This window comes from Polypterus senegalus, chromosome 5 (genome assembly GCF_016835505.1).
Source record: "Polypterus senegalus isolate Bchr_013 chromosome 5, ASM1683550v1, whole genome shotgun sequence".
NCBI classification, from domain to species: Eukaryota; Metazoa; Chordata; class Cladistia; order Polypteriformes; family Polypteridae; genus Polypterus; species Polypterus senegalus.
This window is the reverse complement of record NC_053158.1, coordinates 3,206,008-3,225,590: the sequence shown is the minus strand read 5'-3', so window position 1 is coordinate 3,225,590 and position 19,583 is coordinate 3,206,008. Positions and strand designations below refer to the sequence as shown.

General features: G+C 45.1%; 1 protein-coding gene across 2 annotated transcripts in view; it reads right to left on the bottom strand.

Moving 5' to 3' along the window:
- The window catches only part of LOC120530110 (metalloreductase STEAP1-like), a 36,185-nt gene that overhangs the window by 5,923 nt on the left and 10,679 nt on the right, over nt 1–19,583 (bottom strand). For both annotated transcript variants that reach the window (XM_039754284.1, XM_039754285.1), the window contains exon 3: nt 7,016–7,531. In XM_039754284.1, coding sequence (XP_039610218.1) covers nt 7,016–7,531 — 516 coding nt within the window. The remainder of the gene's footprint in view (nt 1–7,015; nt 7,532–19,583) is intronic.

Genomic DNA, 19,583 nt, shown 5'->3' with positions numbered 1-19,583 from the left:
AATAACTTTACAGATCTTCATTGTGAAGGGTTTAAACAATGTTTTCCATGCATGTTCAATTAACCATAATCAATGAATTAACATGCACCTGTGGAATGGTCGTGAAGACCTTAACAGCTTACAGAAAGTAGACATTTAAGGTCACAGTTCTAAAACGCAGGACACTAAAGAGACTGTGAAAACACCCAAAGAAAGATGCCCAGGGTCCCTGCTCATCTGCGTGAACGTGCATTAGGCATGCTGCAGGGAGGCATGAGGACTGCTGATGTGGCTAGGGCAATAAATTGCCATGTCCGCACTGTGAGACGCCTAAGACAGCTACAGGGAGACAGGAAGGACAGCTGATCATCCTCGCAGTGGAAGAGCCCGGATCTCAATCCCATTGAGCACGTCTGGGACCTGTTGGATCGCAGGGTGAGGGCTAGCCATTCCCCCAGAAATGTCCAGGAACTTGCAGGTGCCTTGGTGGAAGAGTGGGGTAACATCTCACAGCAAGAACTGACAAATCTGGTCCAGTCCATGAGGAGGAGATGCACTGCAGTACTTCAAGCAGCTGGTGGCCACACCAGATACATACTGACTGGTACTTTGATTTTGAGCCTCCCTTCCTTCATTCAGGGACACATTGTGAAACATTTTTAGTTTATGTCTTATGGTGTTGACTCTTTTAGTGTTCATACAAATATTTACACATTAAGTTTACTGAAAGTAAAACAGTTGAAAGTCAGAGGACGTTTCTTTTTGCTGAGTATATATTTACATACATTTTGTACGGTCTGCAACGGATTAATTGTATTTACATACAATCCTATGGAGGAAATTAGTTCGGGTCACAACCAAATCGGGTTGCGACCAGAGTTACGGTCGTGACCCAAGGTTCCACTGTAGAGATAAATAATTTAAAATTTGTATGATCATTACTTATTGTTAGATATAAAATTTGATCTTGATCAGGTGACCGTAATTGGTATATTACTGACCACAAAAAACAATCAGATTTGAAATTTCAGTTTGATCAGATTACCAGAAGCAGTTCTTTGCCATGCAAACCTGCATAATAAACAAAGATAAGTGATTGAAATTTTGTAAGAAACACACAGATATGACGTTTCATTATAATCGGACAACCAGAAGTGGTCTCTACTTTACCTAAGATTTTTTATGCTTTACGTGTGGTGCTTTACAAAAAACTGGCAAACTGGCACTCATCAATGCCCTTCACAAAATAACTAACTCGAGTTAGCACACAGAAGTCTACTTCCAACAGTTGGTATGGATCATTGGGACACATCTGGTTTAATAAAGGTTTATTGCCTCGTAGGATTGACGTTTTTACGGGCATCAGATTTGTCTGTATCTTTTTTACACAGAACTAGCGATTTTCTAGAATGTGCCCCACCACTTTGATAGCCTGGAAACATTCTGCTTTCCTGTCAGCTGATTCTATGATATTGCTGAAGCAGGTTTATCTGTTAAACAAATGATCGTATTTCAACATTCAGGCACTTGTTACTGTCTTCTTAAAGCAAACTGTGTTCCACAATTGTTTTGAGCTGTGTTTTTCTAAAATTTACTATTTGATTTTGTTTGGCTTTGTGCTTAAAATACAGGACTTTTAGTGATTTAAGTGTTTGTGAGATTTTCTTCACTGTTCTGGTTCTGAATTTCCATTGTAGAAGACCAGCCCGATCCAGACAGACACACAGATTCACAAATCCAAAACCACACATGGTTATTCTTCTTTTCCAAAGCACACACAGTAAACAAACCCCAATAAACATGTGTTCTGCTTGTCGTTGTTTCAAGAGCTGGGAGCACATGAAGTGTGTCTGCCAAAAGCATTCCAACCACTGCTAGGTTGGATGCCCGTGAACATTTTTTAAATTGTTTGTAGGTTGTGACATGCAAAAGTCACCGTCTCACGGGTTTTACTTCCTAAAGTTGTAATGTCTAGTTTCGCGTTACGTCAAAGTGTCTCTCAGAGATGATCACGTCTCGATCGCTTCGCTCAATGGAGGCGCGCTACGGTCCTGCCACTTCGTGTCTCTCCTGCTCGCGTTATGAAATGGGGGGAGCTGAACACTCACTTAGGGGATGCGGACGGATCAGCTGCTGCTGCCGAGGTGCGTGTTCTGCTTGTTGTGCTGCGCATCAATCATTTAAAAGCCTGTACAGTAGCTGTCATTTTGTCTCACTGCCTCGTCTCGCGGGACGTCAAATTGTCTTCCGAGAAGATCACGTCTTGTCTCCCGCCCAAGATTTTATTTTATAATAGAGAGATGTTTCAAGAAGCCACAATATTCAACTCTTAACCTTTGTATACACACACCTTGGGTCATTAGCGACCCGTGACATCATGTTTATGGCTCTCATGGGGTTATGTGATACAGTGCAGATGCAGCTCCTTAGGGGTTCCTCTTTCAATTCATCCTTAAATGGACTGTACATCCCAGCAGCCCTGGTGATGCTGGAATGAGGGTGTTGGCTTTAAAAGTAATGCACTGTACAATAGTGATGGGAAGTTCGGATCATTTTACCGACTCGGACCTTTGAGTCTCGTTCAGCAAAATGAAAGAATCATTTTTCGAATCATTTCGTTCAATTCTGTTTCCGGCTCAGACTGCATAGGTTAAGCTTATGGGGCTGTCATGTGATGAACGACTCGAACCTGAAGACTCGAGAGATGAACTAATCAATTCTGTTTCCAGTTCAGACTGAGTTGGTTAAGCTTATGGGGCAGTCTGGAGAGCTCGAAAAACCGAAGACTTGAATCAATTCCAATACAGAAACTATAGAAAGTTACAAATCTTGAACAATCACTCCCAAGATCTAGTCACATTAAAGATTCGTTCAAAATGAACGAATCGTTCAAGAACGACCCATCACTACTGTACAACTGGATTACAATTCCGCCCATCAGATTACAGTTTTGTTCTCGTCCTGTGCCCGCTTGTTCGTGTGATTCTGTCTAGGAAACATCTTCATCTGGGAGCGATCTCAACTTCTACAAATCTTCAAATCTACAAATCTTGGGAAAACAGATCATAACCTGGTCCTACTTCAGCCTCACTACAAACCAAGACTGAGAGAGCTACCTACAACCACACGCTCATTCAGGAAGTAGCCCCCTGAGGCAGAGCAGGCTCTGAGAGGCTGGGATATCCTGCAGGGATCTTATAGTGAGAACACTGAGGAGGTTGTTGACTGCACTACTGACTACATCAACTTCTGTATGGACATTGTAGTTCCAGTAAGAACAGTACGCCGCTATGCTAACAACAAGCCATGGATTACAAGTGACATCAAAGGCCTTTTGAACCAGAAGAAAAGGGCTTTTAAAGGCGGTGATCAGCATGAGCTCAAGTGCGTGCAGAAGGAACTCCGAGTCCAGCTCAGGGCGGCAAAAGAGCAGTACAGGAGAAAGCTGGAGCAGAAGTTGCAGAATAACAGCATGAAGGAAGTGTGGGATGGGATGAAGATCATCACTGGCTGCAGCTCGAAGTGGGGTGCCACCATCAAGAGAGACGTGGGGAGAGCAAACCAAATGAACAACTTCTTTAATAGGTTTGACCACCATAACCCACTCTCATCTCAGAGTGCTGCACCCTCCACCCACCAGCATAGGAGAGACATCCCCACCCACAATTACAGCAGCCCAGGTAAGCAGAGAGCTGAGGAGACTCCGTGCCAGCAAAGCAGTGGGTACAGATGGAGTATCGCCATGACTCCTGTGCATTGGAGCTGGGCAGTCCTCTACAGCGCATCTTCAACCTGAGCCTGGAACAGGGGAGAGTCCCGAGGCTTTGGAAAACATCTTGCATCACCCCAGTCCCAAAGGTATCACGTCCTAGTGAGCTGAATGACTTCCGGCCTGTCGCTCTGACGTCACATGTGATGAAGACCATGGAACGCCTGCTGCTTTACCACCTGAGGCCACAGGTCCGCCATGCCCTCGACCCTCTGCAGTTTGCATACCAGGAGAATGTGGGAGTGGAGGATGCCATCATCTATATGCTACACCGACCCCTCTCCCACTTGGACAGAGGCAGTGGTGCTGTAAGAATTATGTTTCTGGACTTCTCTAGCGCCTTCAACACCATCCAACCTCTGCTCCTTGGGACAAGCTGACTGAGATGGGAGTAGATTCATACCTGGTGGCATGGATCGTGGATTATCTTACAGACAGACCTCAGTATGTGCATCTCGGGAACTGCAGGTCTGACATTGTGGTCAGCAGCACAGGAGCGCTGCAGGGGACTGGACTTTCTCTGGTCCTGTTCAGCCAACATACATCAGACTTCCAATACAACTTAGAGTCCTGCCACATACAAAAGTTCACTGACGACACTGCTATGGTGGGCTGCATCAGGAGTGGGCAGGAGGAGGAGTATAGGAACCTAATCAAGGACTTTATTAAATGGTGCGACTCAAACTACTTACATCTAAACACCAGCAAAACCATGGAGCTAGTGGTGGATTTTAGGAGGACCAGGCCCACCATGGACCCCGTGATCATCAGAGGTGACTGTTCAGATGGTACAGACCTATAAATACCTGGGAGTGCAGCTGGATGATAAATTGGAATGGACTGCCAATACTGATGGTCTGTGTAAGAGAGGACAGAGCTGACTATACTTCCTTAGAAGACTGGCATCCTTCAACATCTGCAATAAGATGCTGCAGATGTTCTGTCAGACGGTTGTGGAGAGTGCCCTCTTCTATGCGGGAGGCAGCATAAAGAACAGGAACGCCTCACGCCTGGACAAACTGGTGAAGAAGGCAGGCTCTATTGTAGGCACGGAGCTGGACAGTCTGACATCCATGGTAGAGCGATGGGCTGTCAGACTCCTGGAGAATCATGGAGAATCCAACTGAACAGGATCATCTCCAGACAGAGGAGCAGTTTCTGCGACAGACTGCTGTCACCGTCCTGCTCCACTGACAGACTGAGGAGACCCCACACTATGCGACTCTTCAATTCCACCCGGGGGGGTAAACGTTAACATTCTACAAAGTTATTGTCTGTTATACCTGCATTGTTATCACTCTTTAATTTAATATTGTTCTTTATCAGTATGCTGCTGCTGGACTATGTGAATTTATAAAGTATCTATCTATCTATCATATAGTGGCTTTCACACCCATCTATCTATCTATCTATTATATAGTGCCTTTCACTCTATCTATCTATCTATCTATCTATCATATAGTGCCTTTCACTCTATCTATCTATCATACAGTGCCTTTCAGTCTATCTATCTATCATCATCACGGTAGGTCAAAACTTTACACAACTGTGTCTGCTCACAGGGGCCCAAAATGTATTTGAGGATTTTCACATTAATGGTTGCTACGGGCACATGGGATTACTGTACTGTACCGTCTATCTCTCGATTTTCTCCGCTTCATTTAATGTTACTTATCCATTTTCAGGTACCAAGTATTGAACTGCAACAAAAGTTGTCGTTCAATTTCATCGACTTTATTAAGGCTTTCGATAGTATCCATCGAGGAACGTTATGGAATACTGAACACTCATACGGTATCCCTCAATGATTCGTTGGCATCTTCCAGAATATCTACAACCAGTCGAGCTGCTGTATTCGCACTGACCAAGGCATCTTCAATTTCTTCCAGATCGATACAGGCGTGAGCCAAGGGTGTGTGCTATCATCGTTCCTCTTCTTCCTGGCCATGGATTTCACCACATGACACTCTCTTGTTCACAGTGACTTTGGCCTGCCACAACAAGATGGGCTGAAGCTTGCAGAATTGGATTTTGCAGACGCTATCACCTTGTTCAGAGTCACCGATCGAGCGCTCAGTGGGTACACAGTGGAGTTGGTGCATGAGGTGGCAGAAAACCATTGAAAAGCAAGATTCTACGTCTAGTGTATTCCAAAGTCAGCAGCCTCATCTACAACAGCGCCAAGAGGAAATGGATCACCTCACCTACCATGGTAGCATTGTGGCAACAGAAGGTCTGTTTGACCAAGACACCTTATGTTGGATTGGGAAGGCGATGACAGTTATGTGCCATTTGAGGCCTATCTGGAAATCCAACAGCATCACCTCATCAAATAAAATTCACTTTCTGAATCTGATTGTAATTCCTACCTCTATCTTTGCGAGTGAAACATGGAAAGCAACTGCAACCACCGTGAAACGCCTGAAAGTGTTCCAACAGCGGTACCTCCAACAGATCCTTCATATCTCATACCGTGACCATGTCAGAAATGAAGAAGTATATCGTTGAAGCGCTACTCACCCTCTAGCCGATATTGTCACTGAACGCCAGTATTGGTTTGCGGGCCACATTCTATGCATGCTTCCAGAATGCCTACCATACATGGCCATGCTGTAGATGCCATGGCATGGGAAACGGAAGCAAGGGTGACCGAGGCAAACCTGGTGGAGTGCCTTTCTCATGCAGTCAACTTGACAAGGGAAGAAACTGAGGGTGCTGCTGATGACCAAGCTCGACTGCGATCACTTGGTGCCCAATGCGCCACACAGCTAAGTTCGCCTAAGTTAGTTATCCATTTTCTACACTGAGGACCTCATTCTATCTCAGAATGCATTTTGTCTGTCTGTTTGTCTGCCAATCACGCAAAAAATGGATGAACTGACTTTCATGAAATTTCGCACGTAGGCTGCCGTTGGTCCAATTTATGGCATTGCAAAAATTTAACCCGGGGGAAAATTGTAAAGTTGGGGTCACCTGAAAACTGAATGTCGAGTCATCCATCCATCCATTATCAAACCCACTGTATCCTAACTACTGGGTCACTGGGGTCTGCTGGAGCCAATCCCAGCCAACACAGGGCGCAAGGCAAGAAACAAACCCCGGACAGGGTGCCAGCCCACCACAGGGCACACACACCCACACAGTTGAGTCAATCTAATTACATTTTGAATGATTAATAAAGCTGAGCCAACTCAAAATCCAAACCACAGGAATGAGACTCCTCGAGTTCTCGTGTAATACGCCGTTCCCTGTGTTGCCTCATCTTACCTGTTGATATGCCCAGTTCATCACCTTGTACTCATAGGAGCGTCTCATCGGGTAGCACAGACTGTAGGCAGCATGCAGCGTGGCGAAGAAGAAGCTGAGAAGACCGAGCTGTTTTCGGCCGAGCAGCCAGCGGTGTAACCACGCAGGAAAGTCGCCATATTTTGTTCCTCTATGCAGCTGAATCACGGCTGCCAATATTCCAGGCAGATAAACCAGAGCGAGAAGGGTGATAGCTGTGACGGGCAAAGCCTTGTTCATGACTAAAACAGGCATCGTGTAGAACTTGTCCTTACTCTGAATCAGCCGCGCATGGAGGACGTCTCGTACAAAGGTGTAAAGGAACACGGCTGAAAAAAGTCCGGCGGCCACTTTCAGGGGCAAACGCCACTGTGGAAACAGCACACCACCAGATCTGGTCGCACTCGGAGGGCACTCCCATTCTTCAAAAGCAAAGGTCGGGGGATCAAAGGTCTGGAGGGACTGCGAGGGCAAAGAGGACCTCTGCACATCTCCATCCTGAAAGAGAAAAGAAGCGAAAACCGAAAGGTTAGAAGTGAGGCGCAGAGACGTGTGTGTCTAATGAGAGTGGCAAGCGGCCATGCAGTTCCTCCCATTTAAAACTTCATTTAGCTTCCCAGCTAGCGTGACGAATCACTGGGAGACGCTGAGCACAAATGGCAACACCACTCATCTGCCAGGAGGCTTGAATATGACGGATGTTGCTGTGCCGTTACACGGCCATGAAATAAAAATGAATGGATTGGCCGTGGCTCCGCTCAAGGCAGCCATCTACTATGGAATGAAGGGGCTTTGTGGTGCTCACTGCTTTGGGAAGACTTGTGACTATGCAAAAGGCACTATATAAACCAAATAGTGAGTAATCTTAACTATCTATGTGAAGATTAAAATTGATTTCACTTGTGTGTAGCATGGGCTCACGTAGCAGAACATGGAGCAGAGATATTTCCTTCAAAGTGAAGGCCGGGCTTAGGAGACGCTGTGTGATGCCTGCTTTGCTCTTCAGCTGTGTCATTGACCCAACGAGGCTGAGGGTGAACCAACAGGCACCAAGTGGACGCTCTTTTCCACCTCTGAAGAACATTAGAACATTAGAACACTCGAGATGAGAACAGGACATTCAGCCCAACAAAGCTCGCCAGTCCTATCCACTTATTTCTTCCAAAAAAACAGTTGTGACAGATAGGGGGCGCTGTCGTCCCCTTAAACCCTCAGACAACACATTCTGACACCAGGTAAAAGTCCAATATTATTATTTATTATGATAACAATGTGCACAAAGCACCTACACTCCACAATACTCAATAAACAATCAATACACAATTCCTAATCCTCCACTCCCAGCAGGTCAATTACCCTTCCTCCCAACTCGGCTCTATCTGCTAGGGTTTCCCATAGTCCATTTAAAGTCTCTGACCTGGAAGTATTCCATCTCTGGGTCAAACTCATTCTTCAGGTGTCCCGGAAGTATGGCGGGTTTTCATCCTCTTGACTCCTAAGTACTTCCGGGTTAACATCACCATAATAGTCCCTGGGTTCTTGGTGAGCTCCCCCTGGTGGCACCCAACAGGGCTGAAGAACTGGACGCAATGTCCCATGCTGCCCTGCGGGAATATGGGGAACCATTTCTGTCCAGGGGAGCTGCCATCTAATGTCCCGGGGGATGTACTGCCCAAAAAAGGCTCTTTCTTTTGGTTGAGGGACGTCCCGGCCAGACTGAAACACCGGCCGTCCCTCACACAGTTTTGAAGTCCCTAAAGTCTTACTGTCCACCACACTACTTGGTCGCTTATTCCAAGTGTCTATTGTTCTTTGTGTCATTGAAAACTTCCTAATGTTTGTGTGAAATTTACCCTTAACAAGTTTCCAACTGTGTCCCCGTGTTCTTGATGAACTCATTTTAAAATACAAGTCTCGATCCACTGGACTAATTCCCTTCATAATTTTAAACACTTCATTCAGGTGACCTTTTAATCTTCTTTTACTTAAACTGTAAAGGCTCAGCTCTTTTAATCTTTCCTCATAACTCATCCCCTGTAGCCCTGAATCAGCCTTGTCGCTCTTCTCTGGACCTTCTCTAGTGCTGTTATGTCCTTTTTGTAGCCTGTAGACTAAAACTGCACCCAGGACTCCAGATGAGGCCTCACCCGTGTGTTATAAAGCTTGAGCAGAACCTCCTGTGCTTGTACTCCACACATCAAGGCGCTATATAACCTGACATTCTGTTAGCCTTTTAATGACTTCTGAACACTGTCTGGAAGTCGATAGCTTAGAGTCCACTATGACTCCTAAATCCTTCTTAATTTTAATACTCTTATCTAGTGTACCCATGCACAATTGTCCCCAATTGGGGTTCATCCTCCACTATGACTCCTAAATCCTTCTCATAAGGCGGACTCTCGATTTTCCGACCACCCCATTGTGTAGTTAAACCTCACATTTTTACTTCCTATGTGTAATTCTTTACATTTACTAACATTAAGTTTCATCTGCCACCAATCTGCCCAAGTTTGTATGCTATCCAAGTCCTTCTGTAACGATATAACGAAGACCTCGATTTTGTTGATATGCCTTGCCTTGCACCATCATGTGTAAGAAAATAATAAATTGTCTCAACAACAACATTTATTTCTATTGCACATTTTCATACAAATGCTGGAGCTCAAAGTACTTTACATGATGAAGAAAGAGAAAAAGACAAAATAAATAAGAAAATCGAATTAGGGGACACCAATTAACATAGTATAAAAGTAAGGTCCAATGGCCAGGAGGACAGAAAAACAAAAAAAACTCCAGACGGCTGGAGAAAAAATAAAATCTGCAGAGGTTCAGAGGCCGAGACCACCCAGCCCCTCATTCTACCTAACATAAATGACCTCAATCAGTCCTCATTGTATTCAGGGTTCACATGGAAGAACTTGGTGATGATGACGGTCATGTGGACTTCTGGCCTTTAATCCATCAACACACTCAGACAGAAGGCTTGACTACAGATCAGCTGAACCTAAAAGGAGGTCTTAACATTTCATGTGGACAGACCAACACCTATTCAGGATCCATCCATCCATTATGCACCGCTTATCCGAGGTCGGGTCAGCGGGGGCAGCAGCCTAAGCAGGGAAGCCCAGTCCTTCCTCTCCACGGCCACCTCCTCTGGGTGGATCCCGTGGGGTTCCCAGGCCATCCGGGAGGTATAATCTCTAGCGTGTCCTGGGTCTGCCCGTGGCCTTCTCCCAGGAGGCGCCCAGGGGCATCCTGCCCAGATGCCCGAACCACCTCAACTGACTCCTCTTAGTGCGGAGGAGCAGCGACTCTAGATAGATAGATAGATAGATAGATAGATAGATAGATAGATAGATAGATAGATAGATAGATAGACTCTACTCCGAGTCTCTCCCGAGAACTGAACTCCTCACCCTATCTCTAAGGGACACCTATTCAGGTTGATGGAGAAAACCGACCCTATGGCTGGCACCTTCACTTATCTGGGCAGCACAGTAAAATATGATGGAGGAGCAGATAACGACTTCCAGAGCAGACTGGCAAAGATGTGTGGAAATCTCCACGCTAAGCCAAGGCTGGACCAGAGCTGTGCCTTAAGAAGTCTTCTCAGTGTTGGAGGATGACATGACTAAGATGACCACATTCCAGAATAAAAGTCTGCAAAAAAAAAAAAGTCCTACGCATTTTGTGGCAAGAATCTTCTCCAGCGTAGAACTGCTTGGTCAGTGATGTCAAGTAGGCATGGTCACCATGAAGATAAGGAGATGATGGATTGGCCAGGTCATCAGAAGCGAAGGCAGCTCCATCAACAAAACTGAAGGGAGGACAGCCCAGGAATTCACGGCAGGGCATTGTGAAGGTTGAGATAAATACCAGAAGCCATCGAGAAGCTGGCCCAGATCAGACAGCAATGGACCCCCAGTGTTGCTGCCATACTTGCCAAAGAAGCATAACAGAAACATTTTGCAGTAATGGATGCCTGAAACAGCGGCACCATTCTGCAAGTAGCATACCGCTAGCAAAGAGAATCAAACTACAATAGAGCAGCAGGTTTTGTCGCCATTCACAGCTGATTACCCACCTCAACCCAAAGTGTCCACATAAATCAACACCCGCCCTGAGAGAGTTAAAGACCTTTCCACATTTATTTATTTTACAATTTACCACGTTGCAGCCATTCGCATAAATTCATTTCTCTCCACATCAAGCAACACTCAGTACCCCAGAATGACAAAACGGATTTTACTCATTTCCAAACTGCTAGTTCTCTTCCAAAAGAACATCAAGTCCCTGAATTCCTCCTTTCTACCACACTATCTGGTTTCTTATTCCAAGTGTCTGTGGTTCTCTGTGTGAAGATAAACCTCCTAATGTTTGTGCGAAATTCACCCTTAACAAGTTTCTAACTTTGTAACCTGGCGAGCTGGGCTGGGCTGAATGGCCTGTTCTCATGAAAATGTTTCTAATGTTCTGAACTTTGTGCACCCCAAGACACCCGGGTGGCTCATTTCTAGCCTTTGACCAGAACTCGCCTTCAAAAGAACGACGCGGTCCAGGTTCTCCTGATGGGGAAGTGTCTTCAATTCCCCTACTGGTCAGGAAGTTGTTTGTCTTGTCACTAACCCTCCATTGTGTCACTGTTCTGTTTTTTAATGTCACCCACAGCTTCCTTGCTCTGAAATATTCTCTGCAGGAATACTGCCACACAGGATGCCACTTTCTCTGTCTGATACCCTTTTGGGCACTCCTGGTACGTTTACAGGATATCCTGCCCTCTAGCTGGCCCTTTTATCAACTTGTTGTTCTTCCACTCTCCCTCCTAAGGTCTGGTATTTGCCATGTGCCAATTTTACCCCCACCCATGACAGACAGAGAGGCTGATGGGCCATGAAAGGCTTTCCATCTCTCTCTATATATAAAATCCAACGTCTGCCTGTCTGCCCGCTTTTTACGAGAGAACTACTTCATGAATTTAGATCGGGTTTTATTCTATAATTTGCTTGAACATTCCGGTTGATTTTGCGACTTCTCTCATCGCTCTAAGTATCATAGTTCGCTTACGGTACTGATTTATTTGCGTGAATCTGAAAGAGACGCAGAGAGCCTAGGGGAGGGAGATGGGGCCTCAGGCCGTACCTTACCTTCACTTATCTAGCGAATGACAGAACTACTTAACGGATTTAGATCTGGTTTTATTCTATAATTTGCGTGAACATTCCGGTTGATTTTGCGACTTCCCTCATCGTGCTAAGTATCATAGTTCGCTTGCGTTACCGATTTATTCGCACAAATCCAAGAGAGACGCAGTGAGCTAAGTAGAGGGGGGGCCTCCTCACTCATGCACCAGGCTCAATGCACTTACCTTCACTTATCTAGCAAATGAGAGAACTACTTAACGGATTTAGATCGGGTTTATTTCTAGAATTTGCTTGAACATTCCGGTTGATTTTGCGACTTCTCTCATCGCTCTAAGTATTATAGTTCGCTTACGGTACTGATTTATTTGCGTGAATCTGAAAGAGACGCAGAGAGCCTAGGGGAGGGAGATGGGGCCTCAGGCCGTACCTTACCTTCACTTATCTAGCGAATGACAGAACTACTTAACGGATTTAGATCTGGTTTTATTCTATAATTTGCGTGAACATTCCGTTGATTTTGCAACTTCTCTCATCGCTAAGTATCATAGTTCGCTTGCGTTACCGATTTATTCGCACAAATCCAAGAGAGACGCGTTGAGCTAAGTAGAGGGGGGCGGGGCCCTCCTCACTCATGCACCAGGCTCAAGGTGTACCTTACCTTCACTTATCTAGCAAATGAGAGAACTACTTAACGGATTTAGATCGGGTTTATTTCTAGAATTTGCTTGAACATTCCGGTTGATTTTGCGACTTCTCTCATTGCTGCTATGTATCATAGTTCGCTTACGGTACTGATTTATTTGCGTGAATCTGAAAGAGACGCAGAGAGCCTAGGGGAGGGAGATGGGGCCTCAGGCGCGTACCTTACCTTCACTTATCTAGCGAATGACAGAACTACTTAACGGATTTAGATCTGGTTTTATTCTATAATTTGCTTGAACATTCCGGTTGATTTTGCGTCTTCCCTCATCGTGCTAAGTATCATAGTTCGCTTGCGTTACCGAATTATTCGCACAAAGCCAAGAGAGACGCATTGAGCTAAGTAGAGGGGGGCGGGGCCCTCCTCACTCATGCACCAGGCTCAGGGTCGTTCCTTACCTTCACTTATCTAGCAAATGAGAGAACTACTTAACGGATTTAGATCGGGTTTATTTCTAGAATTTGCTTGAACATTCCGGTTGATTTTGTGACTTCTCTCATCATAGTTTTCTTGCAATAACAATTTATTCACGTAAATCCAAGAGAGACACAGTGAGCTGAGTAGAGGGGGGCGGGTCCATCTTCACTCACGTGCCAGCCTTGGGGTGTACCTTACATCCACTTAGCTAGCAAATGAGAGAACTACTTAATGGATTTAGATCTGGTTTTATTCTATAATTTGCGTGAACATTCCGGTTGATTTTGCGACTTCTCTCGTTATAGTTCGCTTGCAGTACCGATTTATTCACACAAATCCAAGAGAGACGCAGAGAGCTGAGTAGAGAGGGGCGGGGCCCTCCTCACTCATGCACCAGGCTCAGGGCGTATCTTACATCCATTTAGCTACAGAATGAGAGAACTACTTAACAGATTTAGATTGGGTTTTATTTCTAGAATTTGCTTGAACATTCCGGTTGATTTTGTGACTTTTCTCATCATAGTTTGCTTGCAGGAGCGATATATTCACGCGCTAATCCTAGACAGAGGCTGCGGGCCGAGGGGAGGTCAGGAGTGGGGAGCTGGGTGGGTGGGACCCTCCTCACTGTCCCTCCTCACTGTCCTGTTTCACTAATACATGGGCGGAGCCACAGGGGATGGCTAGTTTGAAATATATTAGTGATGGTGGACACCTTGAACTCCATCGCCCTGACCTGCGAGGGAGGACAGCAGACGAGGATCTCCATAAAGTGTTAAAATTCACATGAAATCTCATTCATTTTTAGCTTTTGCCTCCCACTAAATTGGCTGTCACCCAGAAGGAATTCATGAGACCTCCAAATCCAAATCCCAAGCAGATTTTACCGCATCGAGTGTGCATGACAGTTGTTAATGAAATGGGACAATTTAAATGAAATGTGTGACTCTGCCCTAGAGGTTCATTTGTGCTCATAAAAGAACATAAAGAAGCTCAGCGTGAGCTGCAGAAAATAGGATACAGGCCAGAGGATGTCCTATCAGAGGGGGTGTAGAGACACTTCTTCTTGTTAATGTTCTGACAGGGGAAAAGCGCAGCAAAGATTTATTATGAACATAAGATGTTTGAAATGTGAGAAGAGCCCTCCTAGTCCATCACACGCCTGTGTTTAGCTAAGTTGTGCCAGTATCGCCTCCAGATCCGTCCGAAGATCATCAAGGTTTCTGCTTCAACTCTGTGTCTCTGTAGTTTGTTCCAAATTCCCACAACTGTTTGTATAATGAAGAGCTTCCTGGCTTCAGTCCTTAATGCACTTCCCTGATATCCACAATAATGTGATTCACTGTTAAGCTGAAAGAATTCTGTGGGATCTTCTTCATCAATGTCTTTGAGGATTTCAAGGATTTGGATGAGGTCCTCATTCAGACTCCTCTGCTCGAGACTAAACAGGTTTTTGGGACATGTGAGATGTATTGATGCCCAAGAAGATCTTCTGCTAATGTGAGTTCCAAATTTGATCTTTTTTTTTCTCTTCATCATGTAATGCAGTCGTCTTGGGTGGAGGCGGGACACTTTTTTGTGGGCCACCCTGTATTTTCTACACTTCTGACTTTGTTCTTTTAGTGTTTTGCACAATTTACGGTAGAAGAATGAGATTTAATAAATATAAAATTTTTCAAGCCAAAAAAATCCAATGCTTTTTACATGTTTTTTCAAGAAATTAAGTAAATTAACACCTAAACGTAGGGTAGGTGGGTCGGGAGCATGCACTGATACAGACGAGCCATCTCAGGATCCCAAATTATGCGTAGGACCCGAGTGCAGATGTACAACTGGGGGACACCTCAGCTCCAGGTTTTTAACAGCGGCTGGAGTGCAAATCCTGCCACCAACCCCCAAATGTAGGACCATAATAAAATTTCAAATATAAAAGCAATAATCCATCCAAAAACAATATAATGTGTTCCAACAAATTGCTTCTGAACAAATTGAAATCATTTACTGTACCCATAGTGTGCATTGTGGATGGAACAATTGTAAGAAGCTGTCAGAAGTACGTGCGGTGAAAGTAGCCAAACACCGGTATCAGGAGCGAGTAGAGCTGCGCTTTCAACAGGGCGACATACGGAGCATGTGGCATGGACTGCACACCATCACAGACTACAAAGGAAAATCTCACGCGACGCTAAGCGCAGACTCTGCATTTGCATTTGCTAACGAACTCAACGCGTTTTACGCTCGTTTTGAGGCTGGTTACGTAGCTAACGCTAACTACTGCCTCACTACGGAGGATGGTGACGGCATCAGTATTGCGCGCAGCACTGAAGCTAATAAACATCAGGAAGGCAGCGGGACCAGATGGCATTTCTGGACACCTGCTGCGTTGCTGTGCTGACCAACTAGCTGGAGTTCTCACCACCATCTTCAACGAGTCTCTAACACAGCCTGTGGTTTTAATGTGCTTCAAAAGATCCACAATTGTTTCTGCTCAAAAGAACAATAAGCCCACGTGCCTGAATGACTACCGACCTGTTGCACTGACATCAGTAGTCATGAAGGTGTTCGAGAGACTACTGATAGACATCATCTCATCCTCCATCCTAAGCAACGTTGACCCACTCCAGTTTGCCTACCGTCCTAACAGATCGACGGAGGATGCCATTTCTCACGTACTGCACACCACCCTCAGCTATGTTGACCAGAAACACGTGAACTATGTGAGGTTGTTGTTCATTGACTGTAGTTCACCATTCAATACGATAACACCCTGTAGACTGTGGACTCGACAACCGCTTGTGTATGTGGGTGCTGGACTTCCTCACAGGTAGAACACAGGCAGTGAGGGTTGTTAACTGTGTTTCCAACAGCATCACCACCAACACAGGAGCTCCACAAGGGTGTGTTCTTAGCCCCCTGCTGTACTCCCTCTACACCCACGACTGCACGGCCACACATTCCTCCAACACTATCGTGAAGTTTGCAGATGACACGGTGGTACTGGGCTTCATCACGAACAATGATGAGATGGCCTACATGGATGACGTTGCGAACCTGACATTGTGGTGTCAGGAAAACTGCCTCCAGTTCAACGTCAGCGAAACCAAGGAGCTGGTGGTGGACTTCAGCAGGAGACAGCAGCGGGACTAACAGCCCCTCATCATTAACAGGACTCCAGTGGAAAGGGTGAACAGTTTTAAATACCTGGGGGATAACATCTCTGAGGACCTGACATAGTCTGAACACATCCAAGTTCAGACCAAAAGGGCAAAGCGGAGACTCTACCATCTCAGAAAGCTTAGGAAGTTTGGGGTCTCTTCAGGAATTCTAAAGACTTTCTACTCTAGCGCTGTGGAAAGTATCCTGACACAGAACATTACATCCTGGTTTGGAAACTGCTGTGTTCAGGACCGTAAAGCCCTACAGAGAGTGATCCGTGAAGCGTAACGCTGCTGCAGGTCAGCTCTACCATCTCTGCAGGACATTTACACCAGAAGATGTAGGACCAGAGCTCTCAGGATTATCAAAGACTCCTCTCATCCCAGCAATAGGCTGTTTCATCTGTTAAAATCAGGCAAAAGGTTTTGTAGCATCCAGGCCAGGACAGAGAGACTCAGAAGGAGCTTCTATCCTCAAGCCATAAGACTGTGAAATCAGAAGATGCCATCTCATTCACGACCCTCCACATACTTAGACTGGACTGTAATTGTACCACGCGTCTACCCTTACCTTGTTTTGGAATTGGTCTGTCCTTTAACACTTTGCACCTGTCTAACTTTGGTTTTGCACAATAATCACTGCACTGTTGCAACTGAACACTTAATTCTACTTTATTCACATAATTTTACTTATTGATTTATGCCCTACTATATTGTTATCTTTCAATTTAGGACATTTGTTAATCTAACTGAAATTCTTCTAACTTTGCACAGTTTTGATAAACGGATCAGGATGCATTTCACTGTGTGTTGTCCTGTATAACTATGAATGTGACGAATAACGAATCTTGAATCTCGAGATCCAAGGATTAAGATGAAGGTCAAGGTCAGGTTTTTCAAACATCAGTAGGACCAGCAATGATGTATGGAGCTGAGACACGGACAGTTAAAGGGAGCACAGCAGGAGAAGATGTTGGATGTGGCAGAAATGAGAACGTTAAGATGGATGCTTGGAGTTCCAAAAAAGTCCTGAATAACAAATGAGACCATTAGAGGAACAACAAAAGCAGGAGAGATATCTAAGAAAGGACAGGAAAGTAGGATGAAGTGGTATGGAGACGTGATGAGGAGAGACAAGAAAGATGCAGGCCCAAAGAGTGATGGGAGTGGAAGTCCAGGGGAAGAGAAAAATTCAAGGAGGCTCAAAGCAAAGGTGAACAAATAAAGTAGAAGAAGATCTGAAGGAAAAGGGCCTGACTGGCGAGGAGATGCAGGACCAAGCTGTTCGGAGAAGGTTCATCAGAAACATTGACCCCAGATGAATGTGGGAAAGGATGAGCTGGGAGACAGGCAGCAGTCTGAGTAGCACTTCAGTTTAGGTACTGAAAAATGCCTCTATTGTTCATTTACTCTTACTTACCAAGATCTTAAAGCTTTCTTTTGGTCTTCATAATGCTTACAAAGCATCAGTAAAGCTGTTATTCACCAGTGCAATATGGCCTAGTAAAGTAACTTGACTGTGGAATGGTTAGAGGTGGCTTAACTCAGATCTGTTTCTCTTGATATTGCATTCTTCAGTATGAGATGTGTGAATCCTTCACATTCATAAACAATTTTACCAGTGTATCCATTCAGTTACACTTTATAAGTGTCTTATAAGTGTCATTAAGACCAAAAGAACTCTTTGTTACATAGCAGTAAATGAGTAACAGATGCAGAACCTCAACTAAAGTGCTACCAAAGTCTGCAACCACCAGAACTCTTCTTAGAGTTGTCCGCCTTGTCTAAACTGAGTAATCGAGCAAGAAGGGCCGAGCTAAGTGAGGTGACCAAGAACTCAATGGTCAATTTAACAGAACTTCAGAAGTCCCCTACTGAGATGGGAGAACCTGTTGGAAGAAAGACCATCTCAGTAGCACTCCATCAATCAGATATTTTAACCGAACTTACTCTTGAGAAAAACACATGTTACAGCCTAAAGGAAGATCTGAGACCTGGCACTGCTCAACACCTGCCTAATATCACCCCTTTGGTGACGCATGGTGGTGGCGGCGGCATTGTGCTATGGGGACAGGAGGACTGGTCAGCATTAAGGGAAGAATGAATTCTACCAAATACAGAGAGGTCTTTGAAGGAAATCTACTCCAGAGTGCATGTCACCTCAAACCGGGGCAACAGTTCACTTTTCAGTACAACAATGACCTGAAACACACAGCCATGACAATGCTAGACTGACCTGGGGACAAGTCTCTCTGAGTGTACATGAGTGGCCCAACCAAAGCCCAGACGTAAACTCCATAGGACATACGAGGAGAGGCCAGAAGATGGCAGTGTTACAGATGCCTCCTATCTATTCTGATGAGCCTGGCAGGATTAGATGGGGATAAGATGCCTTAAAGCCTGGTATGCCAAGCTTGTAGAGACTCACCCAAGAGGACTAAAAGCAGGAATTCCTAACAAAGACGCTATTGAAAAGTAGTGAATGAAGGGTCTGAATATTTCAGTTTTGATTTTTAATCAATTTGCAAACCTTTCTGAAAACACATGTTCACCTTGTTATTATGGGGTACTGAATGTCCTTGTTATTATGGGGTACTGAATGTATTCATTTAAAATGAAATTTGCAACACAATAAAGTGTGCAGAAAATGGAGAGGTCCTAGGAGTTTCAGAATCCACCTGTCCATTTTCTGACAGTTATCTGGGTCCGGGTCACGGGGGCAGCACTTGAAGCAGTAAGGCCCAGACATCCCTTTACCCCACCACCTCCTCTAACTCCTCTTGGGGGATAACTGAGGCATTCCAAGGGCAGCCCAAAAATATATTCTCTCCAGCATACCCTGTGTCTGCCCAGAGGTCTACTCCAGGTTGGATATGCCCAAAACCCCTCCCCAGGAAAGCATCCAGGAGGAATCAGATATCCGGACCACCTCAACAGGATCCTTTCAATGCGGAGAAGTCTCTTTATGAATTGTCACCTTATAATGGTGGACAGGTCTGTGTGTTCCAATGACCCTAAGAGATATGTTGTTCGGGGCAGTTGCCTCCTGCTGGGGTCACCTGAGGAAAACTGGTCCTAGGTGATGGATCAGACAAAGAGCGGTTCATACAGAGCCAAGCCTTCTCATTGGCGAGCGCCTG